This window comes from Nesoenas mayeri (genome assembly GCF_963082525.1).
Source record: "Nesoenas mayeri genome assembly, chromosome: 3".
NCBI lineage: Eukaryota > Metazoa > Chordata > Aves > Columbiformes > Columbidae > Nesoenas > Nesoenas mayeri.
Window position 1 is genome coordinate 46,484,213 of NC_137544.1, and position 24,148 is coordinate 46,508,360.

Sequence of the window (24,148 nt, forward strand, 5' to 3'; positions counted from 1 at the left end):
TTAAAAAATAATAAATTATTCAGAAGTCTAATCACAGCTCCCAAGTGCTTACCCTATGAAGTGGCAGAAGAGGAAATAAACACCAGAAGAAGGATGCAGGCAAAGGTGGTCATCAACAATGGACTTTTAAGATAAGAACGTCCAAGTACATATTGCAGTTTCTCATTACTAATAAATTACAACCCAGTCTTTTCCTAGTTATCATAATTGAACATGAAGAGGAAAAAGCCAAAGACGTATTTTCTAAAATCTCCCACATAGTTGCTACAAAGCAGTACCCTCAGCTGCTACCATGAAACATCAGAGAAAATGAATTCAATTTTATAAGTGTTGAGCAATACAGATGTGGTAATGTAAATAAAAATCACTGGTCTGCATCAATGTTAAAACAATAAAAGTAACTGCACATTGTTTATACAAAGATTGTGGTTCACAAATACAATCCTACAGGCAGAGTATTAACCCAACATGCTTACACTTCTTCCCTCCCATGCAGCAGACACTTTATACATTAAAAGAGTCAAAAGGAAAGTCCCATTCTACAACCTAGAATGTTTATAGCATAACTTTTCAAAGTATCTTAGTCATACAGAAGCATAAATCATTTTAGAAAAATCTTATCATCACCCCTTTTGAAGTGTGGTAGCTAGTAATATAAGCCCAACTTGACTACAGCTTTCTACTCCATAACATATGCAGGAATAGCCAACATGAGTAATTACTTACATAATGTTGTTTTGTACAATATTTGCTTAATCAATCACGCAAAACAGTACTATCTGTAATCTAACCCACAAAGACCTCACTGCGTAACTGTTAACTGACAATGATTTTAATAATCTACATCAGGCCTAAAGCACGTACTTGTACAGTATCCATCCTTTTTTTCCTACTAAGATTAGCTTCAGCAGAACATAGTGCTTTTAAATTTATTTTATTTTGCAGTCTAGCCCAGATGTATTACAGCTGCGAGCTGTTCAAAAGATGCTGGATGCATTTGCAGGATACAACAGGTGAGAGACAATCAGTAACAGCTGAGGACGGATCTGCCAACTGCAAAGAAAAGCCTTCAAGTATACAAGCATATTAAGACCATCACCTGGCCCAAAATCTGCAGTCTGTTTCCACTGATCATGTCCACCATTTAGTATCAAAAATCAAATTTTTATCAAAGCAAAAATTCAACTAATTCAATATATTTCTAGAAAGTTAGACTTATTTACTGCAACTGAAATTTCTCAACCTTCTGCACTACTACACAGCATCAGAAATCTTGTGCTTTGCAGAACAAATGAAGACTTTACTCTTATTAAAGGAAGTTTAAACAATCACAGTGATAGGAAAGTGGCAGTGGGAAAACAAAAAACACACTACAGTGAGAAAAAAAATAGATTAAAATTACCTATTCGGGTACATTGGCACTGAGAAGAATTATAGGTGAGGAAAAGTTTCAAGAGGCTCTTCAAGGCGGCATAAAGTCTCACAGGATCGGAGACAAGCTATAGTTACATATTATGCCAGCAATTATAACTTCTTTTTTCCCTATCATCCTGCCAAAAAAGAGTAGTCAGCTTGCCTGGTCCTTTTCAGCATCAATGGAACATCAAACACTGCATGAAATCCACAATCTAATTAGTCAGATATTTTATACAGGATGCATCCCCAAATGAAAAACAACTTGTGAACTGCTGGGTTTTAACCTGGTGGGGGGCCAGGGATGGAAATCACAGAGTTACCAGTATTTCCTTCCAGACTAAGGGACTTGGATTTTCTGCCTAAACACTTTGCTGCCACTCCAACAGTATTCAAAAAAGTTATCATATACATTGAACCCATGAAATAAAAACCAATATTTTTTTACAATTCTTACATGTGCATAAGGTGACAACCTAAACCCATAAAATTTGAGACTTCCCTACATACACCCTTATATTTTCAGTAACTTGTCAAATTCGTGGTCTGTGCTGTTTTGTAATGAACCACTTTACACTAAAATAAACTCTCATGATCTAGATTTCTAATTTTGTTTAAACTGATTTAAACTCTACCAAGAAGCTCTAAAAGTAATAATAAGAGTTTGCATAATGATCTAAATTATTATATAAAAAGAAAAGTACAGGAAAAGTAACGATTCCCTGAAAATAAAATTATATACATTTTATTAAACACTTGCTCAAAAGTACATTTTCCATACATTTTCTAACATGTCTTCTGCTTTGTAAAAATGTTTTCAATTTAAAATCTCAATGCACAATGAAAAAGTGACTAATTGAAAAGATGACAAATTGCTGTAGTCCCGGAACCATCACAATACCGCGTCTGTCTGAAAGCAAGAAACTGCAAAGCCCCATCTGAAATCCTGCTCTTACACTGGTGCTGAAATGCAGTTTTTTTGGCTGATACTTCTGGGTGTGTATCTTTGGCTTCTTTTTGCTTAATATTAGACTAGAATCACCAAGTACTTCATTGTGAACAAGGCACAAACAATGTTGGGTTTTTTATTTTTTTTTTTTAAATTAAAAAGACTCCACTCACTGGAAACTAGACAGGCAGGTTATCAGACCAAAAGATTAAATGGAAGCGGCAGCTAAGACTAAAAAATCATCAACAAGCACAAGAATTTGTGTCAGAATGGGAAAGAAGTATTTCTGGGTGCGTATAAAAAGCAAGTCTGGAGGACCTAGTCTAAGGCTGACCGCCCTGAACTTGCCCTACCTCTTGTCCCAAGTTTTAGGATTTTAATAATGTTATCTGCAGTTCCTTCAACTGCTGCATATTTTGACTTCCACTGAGAAACCAGTCACATATTAAGATGGGCTACCTGGCTCTTAAGCTCATTTAATATATCCTGATACCTGCAGAATAAGGCCAATAGAAACATTTGACTGGCTTAAAAACAAAATCACCAATGAATAAAAAAATACCAGAGAGCTTTTGCATATGTAAAAAGCTAACATTAGATGGCCAAAACAAGCCAGTAAGGCAGCCTATGCAACAAATAACATTAGTGATGTAGGAGAAGAACATTTGAATAACAGAGCAAATATTGACTGTCATCATCTAGAAAACAAACAGGTAATTAGACAGTGAAGAAATCTAGGAGCATGTTTCATCCAACTCATGTTCATTATGCTGCATTACTGGGATGCCTGCAGGCTGCATAAGTTTGTGATCATAGCACATAATAAAATGCTTTATAAGCAAAATTGTACACACATAGACTTCTGATTCTTCCCCCACCATTCGGTGCTGCTGTTTTAAGTTTCTTACCTCCAATCATGCCCTTTCTTAACAAAAGCAAAACTAAACCCCAACCATTTGCTTTTGCCATGGTCAACGTAACTCAAGCAGATGAAATCAATTTTATAAGTTAAATTAAACACTGCAAAAGATTTCTGTATAAGTAGCTGGCCAATATCTATGGCAGTCTTTTTCTGCATTTTCCTGCATATTTCTTGCTCATACAACCCATTTAATACTTGGAATTATTAATTTATGTTCCAGCTATCAAGGCATCATAAGCTTATGATAGGATGACAGAAGAATCTTCTGTGATACATCCTAATTAACTCTACAACAGAGTAAAGATGATCACACAGCTAGAAATATCAATACTGCTTAAATGATGCTTGTGATTTCTATTCCATTATTCAATTAATAAAAGCTTACAAAAAGAGCTAGTCAAGCATGCAGTGAAGGAAACACTAGTCTAGGCATAAACTTGCTATGTTAAACTTCAAATTCTCCCTTTCACTTTCATTTTTAATCTCAAATTAAAAAAACAACTTGGGAGACACTGCATTACTTACTAAATTGATCTGTTCTCCTATGGTCCGATCTTATTTTTAACTTGTGTTTTTAAACTTTAAAAAAAATCCCTATTCACAACTGCTACTATTTCCTCGCACATCTTCCAGGTTATGCCTCTAAATAAGTAAGTTCTGAAAGATTTGTGTGTCAGACGGAGTCTCTATATTTTGCTTCAAAAATATTTTAAAACATTGTTATACTCTCTTTATTGACTATTTTATAAGCGATCACTTTGTGCTTCTGTCAGGATAACCTTGAAACAATATTTTCAAAATGTGCTAAGAAAAAATACACTTGTATACTCTACGAATACAGATTCAAGTTACAGCATAACTTGAAATCCATTTTTTAAATGCCAAAACACAACACCAAGGTAACTTCATTTTCGCTACGGAGTTGTAGTATAGTGTACCTGCGCACAAACCACCCAGACACCTCATCACTTTATTGTATATGTTTGATGATTTTTCTATTTCACTTATTCTCCAAGTTGTTCGGAATGTTGTTCCGGTCCTAGAAAATTAAAAGCCTATTTTCTATTATTTCTTTAGTCTCTGCCAACTCTGCATAACAGATGCTCCAGTTATGATTTTCTCTGCTGTTGTTAGCATTCAGAATTTTGAACTGTTTACCTGCAACATCACAACACTGTTCAGAGAATAAGGTATGTCACATTACAAAACAGACCTAATGAACTTTTTTAAATAAAAGAACTAAGTAATGGTTTTATATGTTCAATATATAACTAAAAACTGTAAGTCAAAAAGGAGCATAACCATGCTCAACACACCTGTCTAGAATTACCAGAAAAATTGACTCTCTGATAGAATGTGATGTGGGTTGCAGAACTACCTGGAAAATCAAGATACAGAATATATCAAATGGCTTGTTTTTCCCATAATACATTTTAAATTGCTCTAATAAATTACATATTTTCAGTGGCTGTAAAAATTACAATATTATAACCTATGTAAAAATTACAATATTATAACCTATTATGATGATTATTAACCTATAGAAAAAAAATGTATCCTTTCACTTTTTCTTGAGTTTGTGTTAGAATTTCTGTAGCTCTGTGGTGAGAAGGAAGCTTTGGTTTCCTCATAAAGTTAAAAGTCTTTATGGTGATAAACAAGAACTTTATACTTCCTGGTATTTTTAAGAGTCACGCAACAACAACAACAAAATGATGAAACAAAGAGGCAAAGCCTTATACATTTATTTCACACTAATACCAGTCACATAAATTAGTAATGCAGAAGTATGTCACTAGACTGAAGCTGAAGATAATTCTATGAATGCGTGTACATACGCTTTAACATGGTCATGACAAATGTGTATTTGGATACATCTTTAAAACTTCTTACTCCTAAGATTTGAAATAACATGGAGGGATAAAATATGAAAATAACACACCGTTAACATACATTGCATAACATGAAGGACACACAATCTTACTCAGTGGGTCATTTTTCTCTTATAGAAGTGTGTATCAAATTAACTCAAACTGATTTTCTTACACTTGCATACTTTACATGATCAGGAAAATACAAACTTGTGGTCAGAATTACAACCTGTACACATACCTGATAAAGCAAAAATTTCGTTATTCTTGAAAGCACTCTTAACAGTATTTCACAAGCTGGAAATCCTTTAGTTTTTGAACATTAATGATCACCGTTTTAAAAGTAAGAGCAATTATATGATGGGTTCCCTTGATGGAAGCTTTAACTTGTTATGGTCTGTTATGTGGTCAATGTTATGTCAAGAATTAATGCAAGTAATACTTAATGCCAGAATTAACTAGTATCTTAGTCAAGACTGTTGTCAAATTAAAGCCACAGCTAGAATTGTAAACACATCTGGAATAAGGTTAAAACTTTATGTAGTAGGGCTTATTCTATTGTCTAGACAATAATATTGAACAATTTTTGGTCATGAATGGTTAAGGACTATTCTCCTAATCGTGCCTGGGCAACAAACTCCTGTCTTCCTTGGAGCCTGTCATTGAGCAGAGCACACTGTATGAAGCAACTGCAGTTCTATCCTAACTTCCTCCACAATTAACAATAATTTATCATTATTACACACCTACATAGAAATATGGCAGCTATTTCAGTTAATTCTCCCATGCATGTTGTTGAGGGCCATTATTTCCTCATCTTTAAAAAGATTAAAGAACCTTTTAAACCTTTTAGAACCTTTTTAAATACTACCCTTTTCCATAAACTGGCAACATGCTTCCTTACAAACTTTCAGAAAAAGCTTTATGTAATAGCAAAAAATGAATTATTACAACAATGTAAAACATCTCAAAGTTAAAGTCCTAGCACACATTCTACTCATCTGAATAAGATATGCCTAGTTCGAACACATCCTTTGCCAAATTCAAGTGATTAAAAATGTAGTGGTTTGGCTTAATTGTAACACTTCAGAATAGAAGACACTGCTTCAGTTTCTGAAACTATTTCTAAAGATGCATCCTGCTGCCCACATTGATTTTGTGCCCACGTCAAAAATATTCACATCACACTGTGTAAGGGCATAAAGGAGAAAAAAAGGCACTGACTTCTCTCAGATCCTTTTAGAATGCTAGGTTTTAACTTTGCAGTATCAAGCAGGAGCCTGTCACAGAATTAACAAGAACAATGGTTCCTAAGGAACAACTTCAGCTTCTGTGGCTTGACAGAACATCTTTTGGGTTTTTCAAATGGCTTTTTGGCATGCTAGCATGTTGATTCTGAATCACAATGGCTAAGGCTAGAAGAAACAACTGGAGGACACCTGGTTAAAATCCCATGCTCGAGCAGGGCTGCCTATACACAGATACTAATGCGCAAGCAGCGTGTGACTATCTCCAAGATGAGGACTCCACAATCTCTCTAGACAATCTGTGCAGGGCTTGATGACTCTCATAGTATAAAAGTACTTCCGAACCTTCAGATGGACCTTTCTGTGTTTCATTTTGTGCCCATTATCTCTGGTCCTGTTACTGGGCACCACTGGAAAGTGCCTGGCTTCTTCTTCTATGTACTCTCACTTCCAATATTTATACACATTGATGAGATTCCTGCCTGAGCCTTTTATTCTCTAGGCTGAACAGTTCCAGCTCTCTCACAGTTTTTTTCACCTCAGATCAGATGGACCAGTCCCTTAAAAATCCTAGTGGCCCTCCGTTGGACTCTCTCCAAATGCTCCATGTCTGGGTAGCCCAGAACTGGACCCAGCACTCCAGTGCTGAGCAGAGGGGAAGGATCACCTGCCTCCACCTGCTAGCAACACTCCTTCTAAAGCAGCCCAGGACACTGGTCAGTCTTCCTTGTATAGGTCCCACTGCTGAACTCCCTGTATTCTTTGAATCCAAAGGTTATCCAGGAGAATCTTCACCTTTATGAGATGTTCAGAGATCGTACTCTTTCATCTGAAGTGGATTTCACTGTTTTGTAAAAAGTTCTTGTTGTAGCACCTCAGTCCCACTGCGTACACTTCAGTCTACTGTGTGTAACAGTAGTTGCAGACCCTTTAAATTAAGAAAGGCCATGACATAACCACATCCCTTTAAAAGTAGGGTACTTTCATACTGCTGTTTCTGAGCAAGTCTGCAACTGGTTGATAAATTCCACTGCTGTTAGAAAGTACGAATCATTTAAAAGTAACTCCTCTTCTTCAAAATGTGGTTTATGCCCACAGAAAGTCTTTCTTCTGCAGACTGTCTAATCAGCCATGCAATGACCAAGTTTACCCTTCCCTCAGTTCTCAACCAAGAATTTCATATTTCTTCAAGGTTTCTGTGAGAAAACAGTTAGACAGATGATGGGTTGAGAATTTACATCCATTCTTCAAGGTATATTAAAGAATACCCTTAAAATGCTCATTATGCTGTGACTCCAAGCAGTATTCCTTACAGAACGTGATCACTTGGAGAATGGTTCTAAAGTCCCTCATTAAAGGAAGGCTCAAGCACCACAAAAGCCATGTTATTTTGGTTTCCATCACGTGAGGAAAATTAACAAATATGCGAAGAATCTCCCTAAGTCTGCAAGATGGCTACTAATATTGCCAGAGTTGAAGGAGACTCAGCCCTAATCAATACTTGCTTGTATCCTGACCAAATTGGACACAATTCTTAACAGAATATTTGGTTTAAAAAAGCTGTCTTGAAGTGGCCAGTGCTTCGGGTTCTTTCGCCAGACAAAGAATTCTCCTAGAGGATTCTCCCCAGTCAATATCAAAAGACAAAGCCCACAATACAGCAAAAATACACAGCAAAGCTTCAGTTCAGGATGCATGCAGTTATGGACAAGACTCTGGCAACACAGCATCTTGAATATTGACTTAGGAAAACCTTAAGTATTTAGGATTGTCTAAAATATGGTATTGTTCTTATAAGCAGTGAAAAAGACCATCTGTAAGAGCTTGTACAGTCTAGTCCTTTTGATTTAAAGACTTGCTTGGAGCTTTAATAATATATAGTAGTAACACAAAGACACTAAGAACATACTCTCTCCACTCTGGGAATCTGTTGAATAAGATCTCTCACAGAAAAAGAAGGAGAGAGAAATAAAGATCTCTCAGAAGCCCACCAGTAACCAAGTAAATGAAAAACCCTAAAAAACTCTTCATTTGCAGATATCTACCAGATACATCCAACTAAGTGACCTTTGTCAGAAAGAGCTAAAAACCTTTAGAATTAAAGGGTTACATGCTGTAATAAAAAATATCTTACCTACAGGCAGCAATTTTGCTTCATAACAATCTAAAAAACTCAAACTGCTTCTCTAAATAGGCATTCTACTGGGTGTCATCTGTGATACAACATTTCTGACAGGCAAATAGTAAATCTGTAATACTGTGATAGCTACCCAGTGTCTGTGTTGCAAGAAAAAAGGGAACAAATGTTTGAAAGGTGGTAATGATCCAGCAGGAAGGGTCTAAGGAAAACAAATAAGAGTTCTAGGCACTGAAATCGGAAGGTGGAATGTACCAAGAAATCAAAGGTTTTTAGGACAACCTAGAACAATCATCCAAAGCAAATGTCCTATTATACCTTGTGGAACATTTTTAGCAAGTGTGTATATTGCCAGAAGCTCCACCCCAAAAGTTGCAGAAGTACCACTCACCACCACTTTCATTTCAAAATGCCTAACAAGCATGGCTGAACCACATTCTGCTTGTAGCCTGCTCTTTCAAATGATCCATTGAATTTGCTTTTGCAGGGAAAGTATCGCTATATTCTCTGAACAACTGAATTTGTATTATTTAACCTCAAGTGAATTGTATAGATCCTACAAGCAGAAGGAAGTCAACACTTGAGAGTGACAACACACAGAACTGACAGCAGGCAACAGTCATAAGGCCAGAAATAGAATCCTAGAATCATTTTGGTTGGAAGAGACCCTTAAGATCATGAAGTCTAACCATAACCTAACTCTGGCACTAAACCATGTCCCCAAGAACCTCATCTGTACATCTTTTAAACACCTTCAGGGATGGTGGAGGATAGATGGTGGTACCCAATTCCCTGGGCAACCTCTTCCACTGCTTCACAACCCTTTCCGTGAAGAAATTTTTCCTAATATCCTATCTGAACCTTTCCTGGCACAACTTGAGGCCACAACATAAGCATGGTCTTCAAGTATTAAATTTCCTTCCCAGAAAAGGTTTTGTATTTGTAATTGGTAAAATCTCAAGGTATCTGAAGAGTCAGTGAAAACAGATTTATAGTTCTTTTCACAGCTGCAGTGTCCTAGGCACCTATGCAGACCTAAGCTTCACATAAAAGTAAGCAATTGAGTACTGACTACCTATGAAGCAAGAAACTTAAGATATGGCTTTGCATCCACAAAAGCAAACATCACATTGTTTGCTTAAGAGCAATGAATAGCACACCACCTCATACAATGTTTTCAGTCTACTTAAAAGCACTAAAATCAATAATGCTCCTTAGTTTTCTACAATCATGATTAAGTAGAAGAAACTCCTATAGTCTAGGGTAACAAAATTTCAGAAATTTGTTTATCAATTAATAATATATGCCTAGAATATGGTGTCATATCCCACTTTCTCATAAGTTTGTTCTATTCCATACTTACCTGTGTACAATTTGCTTTCAGTCTTCTGGAAAGTGCAAATAAAGTCGTCTTACTTTCAAAAAAATTGAACACTTTCTGTATTTTTTAGTCTTCAAATTTGGGCAAAAGTTTACCTGCTTTATTTGCCTCAAAAACTGTAAAGGAAAAATAAAATGGCATACTGATATGGACAAACCAAAACAGATACTACTGTGACTCTCATCTACACAGAGTTACTTTTTGTGTCATCACCTTCACAGGCTATGCTTTGCTCTAGTTTAATTTCTAAGCAATAGGCACTGTGTATGCTGCACAACCACAGAAATAGCCCTCAAAGATGACATTCTTATCCCTCTGAAGAAAAATTCCATATCTGCTTTTCCCCTTTTTCTCAGTGCAAAGCAGTTCACCAGCCAGGGGGGTTTTGTGCTATTCCATCAGAGTACAAGAGCCAATCTCAGAGGAATACAGCTCTGGATTGCAAGTTTCAGGTAGCAAAAATCCCTCTTGCTACAAAATAAGAGTCTGACTACATAACACAGTATGTAGTGAAAGTGGCAAATCAGTTTGGGTTGACTAAACTAAGTAAAACACAGAAGTAAAGTGATCAGAGCTCTAATGATAAAAAAGGGCAGTGATATCCTAAAGAGTGCTGCATTTAAATTACGAGATCTAACAGTAACCCTACAGAGATGTAATTCAACTGTATTACTGCTCCATTCATCGTCTTCATCCCAGCAGTCTCAACATGTTCATATCCTCAAGAATTAACACTCAGGTTTGAGGTGAAAAGTGCAATTATTTTGTTTTAATTGCATGCATACATTAACTTTCATAACAAATTTAGGACAATATATACATATACAGGATTATTAGCTTAATAAAACAGCTTAGGGAAATAGAGCCACAAGAATTCAAACCTCATGGTTTAAATTCAAATTTGTAGCATGAACATTTACATAAACTTATTTATATCCAAGTTCATTATCATAAGACAATTCAGAAAAAATACAAATTAGAGTTTTATACAATAATAATTTGCTAAAAATATCATTTAGTGATTAGGCAGTACATAAAACATTTGGTAAGATTAAGGCATTTTCAAATTAGGAACAGACAATTTCTTTTTTCCACCAAAAGTGTTAATTTTATCATAATAATTCAATGTATTCTGACTTATCTTTTGCTAATACCCCCCCCCCCCCACACACTATATAACTGTTTACACAAAGGTAATTTATTAACTACTGAGATGCTACTGTTCTTTGCTACACCTAGAATCCTTCTAAGATTAAGAGTATCTGAGAAGACAGAAAAGGTTTTAAAACAAAATATTCCCAGTTTTCCCAATATGCAGAATCCAGTCTATGCCTAAATTGCTTTAAACTAGTTATAATGTAATTCAGAACCTTAAACTATTTTTTCATACAAGCAAAACTCCTTTATTTTTTGTATACAAGCTACATCTATGTTAAACTCGGAAGAATTACTGTAGCTCCTATTGCCAAGCCTGAGCCAGCGTAAAACTACTAAGCTTGGTAACAGTTCAACCACAGCTCAACAAAGAGACCCAGATCAAGGTTTTATAGTCCCATCTCTTCTGTGCCTCCTTCCATGAGCACTACGCAACTTTTACAATAGCTTTGAACTCAGCAGATTGACAGTTTTACAGGTAACTTGGGTATATTTACGTGAACTTAATTACATCTCTGACAACAAATACATTTTATAATCTCAGAATTTTCTTTTAAACTCTGATTGACAGCCCCCATCCTATACTGAGATGCTTAAAGGCACAACACTGATCTTGCATGTGGATTCCTTAAGTCTTTTAAAAGAACTGTATAGACATATCTTAATTAAAAAAATATACAAAAAAAGCCATCTTTAACAGTGTTGGTTTGTGATAGCCCGTTTCAATTTGCACTTAGATAGACTAGAAAAGCTTATGCAATTATGGAACCTAAACTGTGGTGACAATGAGCTTCAACTCAAGGTGACAACTTGTCAAATTGCTATTTCAGCACAGAACTAAGAAATCAAGTTTAGAAAACAAGAACTCATAGCAACTTAAGGATCATGCTGTCCATATAAAATACTTGATAAAAATTGGGGGGGGTTGTGGTTGTTTGCTTGTTTGTGTGGCTTTTGTTTGTTTGTTTTCAGTAATGAGGCACAAGGAAAAATATTCACCGAGCAAAGCTTTTAAACTTTCTTATTCATAGAGCTTTGATTTTGAAATAATTTAAAACTGGTAAAAGTTTGCTAATGTTTCTTCACTACTGAAGACTTATTAGAATAAGTCATTTTATGTACTCAAGATGAAATAGAGTCTGTGTTTTTTCTTTTCACCACAGAAATTCAGCTGAGCACAGCTCTGTTACACAAGTCAACCATTATTTCACATTATTTTCCTATCCACCCAAAATTCCTTTTTGTAAAAGGAAGTTTTTAAGAAATAAATTGATCTCTTTTCCACTTGTCCTTTATGAAAATGTAATTTTTAATACACAAGAAAAAAGTTAAATAAGGTATTAGGCACAGGTCTACCCAAGAGCATGTTGCACTAGCCAACAAGATCCTGAAACTTGCTGTGTTGTGTTGCCCTCTTCAGGCCAACAGCACTTATATTTTCTCATTCTTTTGCTTGACAACACATTGCATTTCTTCTTCCACAAAAAAATTCAGATTTGCAGTTTCAAGTAGCAGCTAATGTCACTTCTATCGCACCAGTGCTTGAAGAATTTTTGATCTAAAAATCCTACAGAAATAGACTTTTACTTTTGGCCTCTGCATCTCCCTAACTTTAATACTAATCTTGAGGATTATAAAAATATCAGCTGGTGTTTGAAAAGATGACTAAATAAAACAACTTCAGGAGTGGTGAGCAAGCCTCATGACAAGAAACTTAAAGAGATCAATTGATTCAGCTCACCAAAGGAAACTGAAGCTGCTGAAAACACAAAGTAAGTGAACTTGGAGGTTAGAAAGTCAGATGACTTTAAAGTGACATAAAGCAAAACAAAATCTAGAAACTGGACTTGAAGTCAGACAAATTCAGCTTTGAAATGCAATAGCAACTTTTCACACAAAACAATAGTTTAATCTACTGGCATAAAAAGATGGATTCATTATTACTTGAAAACTTTATAGGTAGGCCTAATATCTTTCCAAACAATCTGTTTTGATCAGTTAAGTAGCTGTCATAACACAGGACAAATTGTGATGCTGATTTGCATGCTTGTAGTGGGTTTTGCAACTGATTATCTGAGCTCTGCCAATTAAGGTAGAAATACAAATAAAACAGTCTTCCATTGCTTGGAAAAGGGCCATGCTTCTGATTCACTTATTAAGCCAGATATTAATAATGTCTTAGAATATTTCATTTCCCCCTCCCACCTTGCTATTTTTAGAGAACAGGTCATGGTATACATTTAAATCTATTTCAACATCTCAGTACTGCAACTTCAAGAGAAAGAGCAAAGTGCTGGATTTAACTGATGGATTATTAAGTATGGAGCATTTCACTCATGTTACGAAGGCAGAAAAACATAATTTGTAACTGTATGATTTAATCACAACATCTTCAGGGACTTACGATAGGAAAAACCTGTTCAAAGCTAAGGACTACTTTGTAATTAGGTAGTAAAATTAATAACCTAATTGAAATCTTTCGAAAATGGAGGCTAAAGGAAGCACTCATTCCAGTATCATGGCACGTCCCAGTACCCAAATAAAAGAATAAGCAAACAAACTGCCCTTCCTGGGCTGGCAAGCACACAACAGCCAGCCTGCCTTGAGCCATGTGAGACTCTAGAAAAGCTCAGAACTTGTCATGAATAGTTTTAATGTATTTTGGGGACAGACTTTTTAGCATGGCCTGTCACAATAGGACAAGGGGTAATGGTTTTAAAAAAAAGGAGTGGAGATTCAGGCTAGACATGAGGAAGAAGTTTTTTACAATGAGGGTGGTAAAACACTGGCCCAGGTTGCCCAGAGAGGTGGTCGATGCCCCATCCCTGGAGACATCCCAGGCCAGGCTGGACAAGGCTCTGAGCAACCTGATCTAGTGGAAGATGTCCCTGTCCCTGGAGGTTGGACTAGATGACCTTGAAAGGTCCCTTCCAGCCCAAACTATTCTATGATTTTCTTTCACATACTTTTAAAATTTTATTCTCAAGAACAAAATGCAATTTACAGGTTTAAACCCTATATGTTTATAGGGCAGACTGCAGAGGAAAGGAGGAAGACTGACAGGGCGAGTGCAAGCAAGAGCAAGTGGGTGAGCACGACATGGGGAAAGGGCAAGACACCAAAACTCAGGGGTAAGTGCAAACTAAAGTGCAGAACAACTGAGACTCAGGTGCTCCCATCTGCAGCTAAGACAGCAGACAGCACTTCAACAGGGTGGTCTCTATCAGCACGTAGAGACTCCTCCCTGGTGCCTGACTAACGTGCCCCATCGCAGCATCTGGAGCCAAAGACTGATGAAAACTTCCTGCCATCTATCAGCCACGTAGTTTGTTTAATCAGAATGTGCAAAACCAGCTGATCTTATAAACATGGGGGAAAAGGTCATCAAACCAAACTAGCTCTATACTGTACAAGAAAAGCAACACTCTTAAATGCATAATATACTCAAAACATTACTATTTGTTTCTCTCTTGCTGTTACAGAACAAGTGAAAAGAGCACTCTATTTAACAGTACTATAGGACAAAAAGGCAAAAAAGTTTTCATGCATCTGTCAACTGAAGACACAGCAGCTTAAATCTCTGAAGTGATGAAGTGGGGCACCTTTTTTTGACACAAGTAAGTGTCACAAAAAGTATAATCACTATTTTTAAACTATCTCTGGTAGGAAAAAGTTTCCACCTACGTGGAAGTTCATCTGGTTCATGTTCCATATGGCACAGTTTAGGCTATGACCACTGGTAACAGAATCTCCGGGATCTCTTAGCTAACATTTAAAATTGCAAATGAGTGGATCCTTAGTGATACTGAGTCTTTTTCTTCATTTTCTACAATAGATGCCAAGATTCTGGTCCAATCTTAGCTGCTACACTTAAAAGAAGAGGTGCTGGACAAGGGCTTGTAAAATTACCTGTGGTTAGTTTAGTTCTGACTTACCCAAGTATGACATTCGTATTTTTGCCACCTCTTTCTCCCCCACACACCATCAGATTTGGATACCACACAAAGTATGATTCATATTATTCTTTAGAAATGTATTTTAATAGACAAGCTTTACCATTGAAAGAGCCTTTGAGTTTTGAAAATATCCGGCCTTCAGTGAAAAGCACGCCAGATCACTTTATTGTGTGCAGCTTTTCTGTAGCAATTTTTCCCAGTTACATTTAATTGTTGCTAAGACTAATTTTCCTTAGTTGATATAATAATCTAACACATTTCTTTGAAGGAAAATAATTTCATCCACTTCATAATGCCAAAACACAATCTAGGCAGTTCACAGAATTTCCTTCTAATAATTTTGGGGTAATGGAAGATATGAAGACTGAGAGGAGGAACTCTCCCCCACCAAAGGCAATGCCTCATAATTTCCTGTTACCCACCTGTATATCCTTAAGTATCTACAGAAACACTGTGTGAAAACACATGGGGAATAAAAGTCCACTGTAATATGAACCCAGGTTAAATTTGCTTTCAAGTACTTATGCAGGGATATTCAAGCAACCAATTACGATGCAAAGCTGACTTCTACCAGCACTAATGGAAATTAAATCTAATTGGGGTGGTGTTAAATGCCTCTTAATACTTTTCAATCAGTTACTTCAGTATATGCAAGTCTGTCACTAAACACTGCAAAAATAAAATAAAACTATAGGAAATAACTCTTTGCTCAGAATCAAATTATCACCTTACCCTTCCTAACGCTTTCTGAAAATTCTTTTAAATACATAGACTTTTATGATTAGCAGTAATCAGTACACAAACCAATAAACAAAACAAAAAAGCCAGAAACACCTGCATCCACTTTTTAGAAAAGAGGAACATTACTGAAAATTAGAAATATTAAGAGCTGAAAATAATATACACCAACCCTCTTAAAGGCTGCCTCAGTACCATCTTTATTTGTGTTTGGTCTTCTATTCTTAGGTATTTTGGGTTTGAACTACAGCAAGTAAAGGTTTCCAATGGAAAATATAATGAGAATCAAAATAAATACTGCCGGGTAAAGGGATAGGTATTATTGAATTTACATAACAAACAAAACAACAATGGCCTTTGCTAATATGAAATCATGTGATATCATACAAAGTTTTCCTCATGACCTAAAGGTCCGTACCTTATTCAGACAACAAAACCTCCATTTTGCAAACCCATTTACATGATTTCTACAAAAAGATTTAAAAAAAGACACCTATCAGCAAACAAGCAACTTAGTTACCAATCAAACAAAATGCTTTGAGTAAACTACTTTTCCTGATAAGTATTTTTTGATACTTATACAAACCTTCCCATCTGCTATGATCTCTGACAAAATAACTGACTTCCATTCTGAATCCAAGGTTTCACTATGACAATAAATGTCTCTTATATCTAAGCTTAAATGTTACTTCAATCCCATTGCGAGATTGTATAGGTTTGTATTGTCATTAAAACCCATTCTAAAGTAGCATCAGATTATTCAATATTTTTTTATAGTTACAGGTGTAAAACTTACATGTAAATAGATGAATATGTTTCAGAGATGAAACTGCGCAGAACTGTTTTATTTACAGAGAACGAATTCTGAATAAGCTTTTAACTATATTTAATTCCAAATTTCATTGTGACCATAATGCTATAACTAGGGGGATGTCAAAAAAACGCAAGTATTCCAAGGAATATGTCTTCAGATAAACTAAAAATAGAGCACTGGTGTATTAAAAAAGAAAATATTCAAAGGTAGTTTTGGATTGTAGAGTATATAATTAGAAGACAAAGGAAGAACTAGATGCAAGACCTATGCCATTACTTTCACCTTATAACGCCAACAAGAAAAGAAGCTGACACAGTGGTTGAGGGAGAAGTGTTGTTCCTGAAATGTTTGACTTAGACCTTTCAGAGGGTATTATGCATCCAAAACAGTCTTCATAGTTGGCAGGGGTTTTTTTTAATGACAGAACTAGCTTTTTTTTTTTTAAAAAAAAAAAACCAGTCTATACCAACCTTAGCACATTCTCAAGTATTCCACACAACATAATGAATGGTAATTACTTATAAGAATAAATACAGTCTGTTTTGTCTTTGTTGACTGACACATCTCAATGGTCCAGCAAAGATGAACGTACAAGGCTTTACCATAATGTTGGAAAAGGAAACATATAATGCAGAAAACAGATTATGATACGTGTTTGGTAAAATTGTTTTTATTTCATTGTCTCCTACCTGATAAATTCTAAATGGGATGTATCGGAATCCACTGTCTTCTGGAGGGTACTCCATGAGTTTTCGATTTATTGCCCAAAACTGCTCAAATTTATCTGTGAAGGTAAAATGAGATTTTTGTTAAAATTGATAACATATATTCTTTTTCAGCTAAAAGAGATAAACGAGACATGATTTGGAACAACAAGTAAACTTTTCTTACAGAAGTTTGACCTGTATGAACTTATTTTCACAACATTTCTCCTCCCTATTCAGCCTGAAGGCAAAGGTAAGTCTTGTGCATTCTCCTATGAAAACAATGATGTGGCAACTTATCAAACTGAAAGAGAAAGCAACTTGAATTCACAACATATCTCCCACTGATAGGGAAATACTGTGCCACAAGTTATGGATTTCATTACCTCAGCCAACAGTGTCTGCTTCTCCACGCTGCTGCTACAGGCCCACACTGTCTCATAGTTTGTTATAAACATCTAATTGTTCTTAACTACAGATGAACAATAGGTGTAAGGTACCAAGAAACTAAAGCAGTGGAAAAAACTTCTTGAGGGGTTTATATTTGGATATATAAATCTTAAAATAACCTGCAACAATGTATGACCATAGTCAGAAAACACACTTCCAGTTCCATGACACAACCTGAAAATAAAAGTTTATGTTTGAAACATATTTTTATTAATATTATCCAAGTAACTAGGTTTAGTAAAGTAGCCTGAGGCAGCACACCATTTGATCGTATTTAGACATTACAAGAACTGAATAGTTTATTGCGCTCAAAATGTATCAAGGACAGCATAGATCTAGAGCAGTAAGGGCTTTTATAAACTCAAATCAGTTATTTAAATCAAGCAAACAATAATACCAAAAGTGACAGGAACACGAAGACCTAAGATGAATAAAGCTGCTGCTATAGCCTTACTGGAGAAGGCAGCTCAAGAAGACGAGCAAGGGGTAAATTTCCTTGTAGGCCCAAACTCCGCAAGACATCAAAATCAGTGGACATCTCTGCAGAAAGAACAGAGAGTCTCCAATTTTCCCTCCTCGGCACAATATTCAGCCAAGTCTCAGGAGGCCTGGTGGTGTAACTGTGACAGAATTCAGCCCCCCTGAAGATAAAATTCAGAAATCTATTAGCTGAAAAAAGGTTCTTCCCTATTCCAAAGCTGCTGATAACAATTAAAGCAATTGCAGAACAGTCTGAGATTTGCTTCACTCCAGCATCCAGCACAGATGTCTGTCAGTGCACTAAAAGACATAGTTAATATATATTGCAGGGTTTGCAGCACACTGCTTGTCCTGACTGACTGTCACACAAGGCAGGAATTTCCAAGAAGCCATAAACTCCTGCCAGGTATTCCGCAGGAGCATTTCCTGATACTTATCTCAGAAAGCACTTCCACACCCTTGTTTCCCCATTAGCAGCAAGGGCCTCTTGACAAGCACTTACCTGTGCTGCAGCCAGCACCACCACGCAGGCACCTGTCCGAGACAAGGAGCTGCCTGGACTACCCCATAGTAGGGTGCTACCCACGCCACAGCTCACCAGCTGGGAAGCTCAGCAGGTGGCAGTAACAATGACAACCCTGGAGTCAACTCTACTCCAGCAAGGCTGGATTTGGGAAGCCCAGCCTACAGAGTCAGAGGTTTACTCCTGCAATGTCTGACATGAAGAACGGCTGCATCCTTCTCACCAGCTCTGTCAGGGGAAGGTGAAGACTTAGCGTGCTTCCTTCATCCCTGAAGACAGCGTTGAGAACAGCTTGCAGTTTTCACTACAGATGGTGTGAACATACAACCTATAATGGCCATTAATCAATTTATGCTTCAATTACCACTTCTGACTATAAACTCAGTTGATAAAACTACTAACTATGGTGATGATACACAAAACAAAACAATCGAGATCTACTTAAGCTAGTGAGCTTCAGCAGACTCTTAAATAAGGAATCTACATATTTGGAGACATCCTGTCTCAAAAATAAAACTAACATTAATTTCATTTACTTGTTTAATGCTCATATTACAGTAACTAGGAAAGTTAGGTAAACAGCTTATTGTCTTCAAAGTTATACAGGGATGAGCAACATATATGGAAGAATAAGAAATTCTGAACAAGTAACAGACTTATGGCAGGAGCTTAATTGTATTGTCCCTTGTGGCATACGTGGCACACAAGTGAACCTTTGAAGGACAAAAAGAGTTAAACAGTAGTGACATACAGTTCTACATTCCAGCTTCCTCACCTGTCAGAAATCATATAAGTAATCTTATTTAAGGCAGGTAAATTTACAGATTTATACTTCTCAGATTATTCTCTAAACACAGCCAACATTCAAGACAACCTATTGTTCTATCAAGACATTTAAATTTCTAATAGTTTCTGTAGTTTCTAAATTTAACAGCAATAAATCTGCAACAGTTGAATGATGAACTTGTTGCATTTTGTAATCAAGTATGTTCTGTCAATCCACCTGATACCTCTGGGAATTAACTTTCTAGTAAATTAGCCAGACATAATGGAGTCAGACATCTTAAGACACATCTCCACCACATGTACAGCACTGTCTGAAGACATCTACAGACTGCCTGAAGCTAATTCATCCTCATAATCTTACACTGCTGTCCTCCAAGCATCTTTGCATGGATACAACATTTTTACTACAGGAAACTGAGTTGGATGTAAGAAAATTAACACAATTTTTTAAAAGCAGGTAGCAGGAAAAGGCTATCTAGTTTGCACTGGTATATATACCAGGAGCATTGGCTACATGCCAGAATTCTAAAGCGCCTAAATAAATAAATAAATAAATAAATAATCCCACCTAATTTTGCAGAACCCTTAAGACTCAAAGCTTAAAACAGAAAAAAACAAAAACAAAAAGAACATCGTCCAACACTCCCCTCCAATCCTCCTGAAAAGATAAGCAAATGAACTCATCATTTGCTCATTTTTGTGTGTCAGTGTCTCCTATTTATGCAAAACAGACTTAAGTAAGCTATTAATTCGACAACAAGCTATAAGAACTAATTAGTGCTGTGGCTAGACAGGACTTAAAGACAGAAGGTGCTGGCCGGAAATTTGACAATCAAAACAAAACTGCATTTTCATCAAGCCAGTAAGTAGAGTTCTGTACCCATCAGCAAAAGCACTTTACAGGCTCATTTCCCTCCCTCGTGAAAAGCTTATGCAGTCTACGTGATATTTAAACTCCCGTAACAGTCAAATCTGATTACTTTTGTTTTCCACAATCCATCTGTTTTTAAGAAAGTGCTTGACCAATGTGTTAAAAGAGTTTCTGTATTAGCAAAACCTATTGCTTGCAAAAGGCAGATGTTCATATCTGAATTACAATATTAAAATTAATGGCAACAAGATTAAAACAGAAGCCAGATTAGTGACAGTATAAAAGTTTCAGATTACTCTATTAAACTTACTTCTTAAATAAGCAGGGATAGTTGCTATATAACTTTACATAAAGTGAAATATAAAACCTTTTCTCCCTGCATTTTATGTCAAAGATCAGGAAGTTCCTAACCAAACAATGGAGGAGAAATCCAGTTAAAAAAACCCACCATAACTATCAGCTAAGGCACTTATATTTATATTCATTTATTAGAAATGCAGTCACTGCAGGTCCTAACATCAGACAGATATTATTAGCCTTCAGTACTACAGAGATGAACAGAATCTAAAAACAGCTTTGAAAACACGTATTTAAATATATAGAAATAGCAAGACTTGGCAAAATTACACGGACTCAATGTCATTCGTAACAATAATCTCAGCACACAAATTAAGCAAGCACCAAATTAAACCTCAAACATAAATTAACAAAAAGAGCATGCCATATTATGCATTTAATGTTCAGAAACCTATCACTGAACTTGTTCATGTTTTTAAAGAGTCCTTTAAAACAGCTTAAAGAAAGACTGTTACAGGGAAACACTTGAAGAATTGTTGTTTCCTCCATTAAGCAAGACTGGAGATCCTTTAGCAACCACTGAAATTAAAACATTTATAACTGTTACATTAAAAAGATGTAGCTTGTAGTTAGCTGTTAGCAGCTTGTTGTTAATAGACAGTAACTGCTGAACCTTTTTATACTACGCAGTTTCAACTAAGGATTAGTCCAGGCTGAAATTTTCAAGGCTGGGCTTCTTTCTCAGGCTGAGACCTGGGGACAATGCTGTTCAGACAACCCGAAAAATTAGTTTATTTTGTGCTAGTGTCTTACAGTCATTCTTTGAAACTCAAGATTGTTTAAATTAAAAAAGGAAATAGTAATTAATGGTTTTTATCTTCTAATATCTTTTTAGAAAGTCAAAAAAGTGAACAAACAGGTATAGCCCTCAGGGCAGCATATACACAAGATTTTTTTTGTCTTGACTACTCATGGTTTCTTCTTAAAGCCATCTAATTATATAAATTTAAAGACAAAATTATTGGAATGGAATTGTATCTCTAGCTCTATGGAAGCAATACCAATTTGCAGCTTGCATAAAAATGTGTCCAATCCTTAATTTTAAAAAATAAACCCTTTTGTCTACTCTCAGTGGTTCACCACTGTCTAATAACTGTATGAACCACAGAAACTATGCACAGCTAGAAGTACTTGGGTAGAATCAACCATAGCATTAACTAAGAGGCCAAAGACTCTCCAAGTGAAGTCTTCCTATGGTTCTGATACATAAGATGGGATGTGCCTTTGAAGAGCAAACTTCAGAATAAAAGCTCCGGCCCTGGAAAACAAAGAGCTGTCTACATAAAGTTAAACAAGTTTGCTCAAGGCATTGCCTTCAAGTTTTGACCTTCTCCACAGGTTTCCACTCAAACACTTTCACTTCCCCTGCCCTAATAATTTCCTTCTGCCACAACTTTTAACCATTTTTTGAGGGGATTTTGTTGTTGTTGTTTTTTGTAATTGCCCAATTCCCCTGTCAATGGAGGTATGTGTGAGCAGAGTCTGACTCCATCTGCTCTATAAGGCTTCCTTTTTAGGTGGTAGAAAGCACCTGCTAGATCCATCTTCGGCACCCTCGTGTTCAGGCTAAACGAGGCAGTTTTGCCACTCTCTTCAGCTAGACTCTTTTCTGTTTGTCCACATTCCTTTTGTCCTGGGGTCCCAAAGAGGACACAGCATTCCCAGCACACCTTTGTGAGTGCCGAGCTAAAGGAAGAATTACTCACCACCTGGTTGATTCTGGGGGTCGCAAGGGCTCAAGCAGCCCCCTGGTTAATCTTCATCTCTACAACACCACATGACAGACTTTCCATTCAGCTTGTTGTTCACCATTACCCACTTCCACAAAGCTGCTTCCCAGTCAGTCCTGAGCCTGTCCCCAACATGTTGGGTTATTCCTGTCCCTGGTGCAGGACTTTGCACTTGTGTCTGTCAGCTCCAGGAGGCTCCTGCTTGACAACTGCTCCAGCTCCTCACCACCCCTCTGCATGGCAGATCTGCCCTCCTGTCCATCAGTGTTTTCTTTTAATCATAAACAAACTCACTAAGGGTTTAACCCATCACATACCCATAATAAACTGTACTGTACAGAGAGTGATGGCTGCAACTCAAGGACACAAAGTGTATTTTCTTAACATTAAAGCAAGTATATTTTCTACTGACTCGTGCTCTTAACAAGCACTTTGTTTGGCTGGTAGAGCCAGAAAGGAGTCTCCTAAAATATCAATTCTACTTCCACATTGTCTCCAAGAAGACTAAGATTCTACAAGCATACGTAGTTCTGCTGACTGGGGAGTAATTTTATCCAGTTTTATAAAAAGTTCAATTTTTTGCAGTATACCTCAAGCATGAAGCAGCTTTGTTGACACTTCAAAACTAACTGTACCATGCTGTTCAGAAACAGTATTTACAGCTGGTTACTTACACTTAGCTATTTAAAGACCTGTCTCTAAATGACTTCAGGTCATATAAACTCATTGTTCTTATTCTTGTACAATAAAACCACAGATAATTATGATTATCAAGACTCTGATACATATTTGACTCCTGCTGACTACTACAGCTCAGTGACAGCCTTTTGAGAACACAGTTTGAAATACTGGGATGGCATCATTAAAACATTAAGATTTTTGTTTTCTTTCCTATTTTACACATTGCCACCACCCACAGTTTAAATATTCTTGCTATTAGAAGCATAGGTTATACTTTGTTATTTTGACAGATCATGGCATATAATACAAATCCACCACTGAAGAAGGCAGACAAGTTCACTAGTCTTTTCAGACTAGAGTAACCATCGGATACAGAGAGATAGGACCTTAGAACTCTTTTGACTTAATGTGACAGAAGCTAGCTACATAAACATGTGGAAATATTCTTCATGTCACAGATAACAAAGTAACAACATTCAACATGAAATTACATATCTGAAGTAGTCATAATTGCACCTTGTAAGTACACAACAGTCATTACCTGAAATATCTTGACTGCATCATGTGCCCATTGATCTTATATACGCTCCAAATTTGCATTCAGGAGGCATGCTGTTATATAATAGCACACGAAAGCAGTAAAAAACATAACATTTGAAAGTAAAAGCCAAATAGGCTTTACTTGGCCTGTCCACACTAAGTAAGACATGGAATCACTACAGAAGTAAACATTGTGCTAACTAGCTCAAGTACTAACAATAGTCATGTACGTGGTATGGGCCTCAGAGTTGGCTACCTAGGTCTGTCACTCCCTTTTTAGTACTATTACTGGGTAAATTAATTAAATCAACTCAACTCAGCTTGCCTATATGCACTATAACAAACTTCCAAGAGCAGAGGACAATTACGAAAAACTTGCTTATGTAGTTAGCTCTAAATTCTAGGTTAAAAAAGTATTAACTCATAAGCCATACTATAAATTG

At 36.4% G+C, this 24,148-nt stretch overlaps 1 protein-coding gene across 3 annotated transcripts in view; it reads right to left on the minus strand.

Moving 5' to 3' along the window:
• ATG5 (autophagy related 5) overlaps positions 1-24,148 on the minus strand; it is a 77,359-nt gene that overhangs the window by 26,205 nt on the left and 27,006 nt on the right. For all 3 annotated transcript variants that reach the window (XM_080342409.1, XM_080342410.1, XM_080342411.1), the window contains one exon: positions 17,273-17,367. In XM_080342409.1, the coding sequence (XP_080198535.1) occupies positions 17,273-17,367 (95 nt within the window). The remainder of the gene's footprint in view (positions 1-17,272; positions 17,368-24,148) is intronic.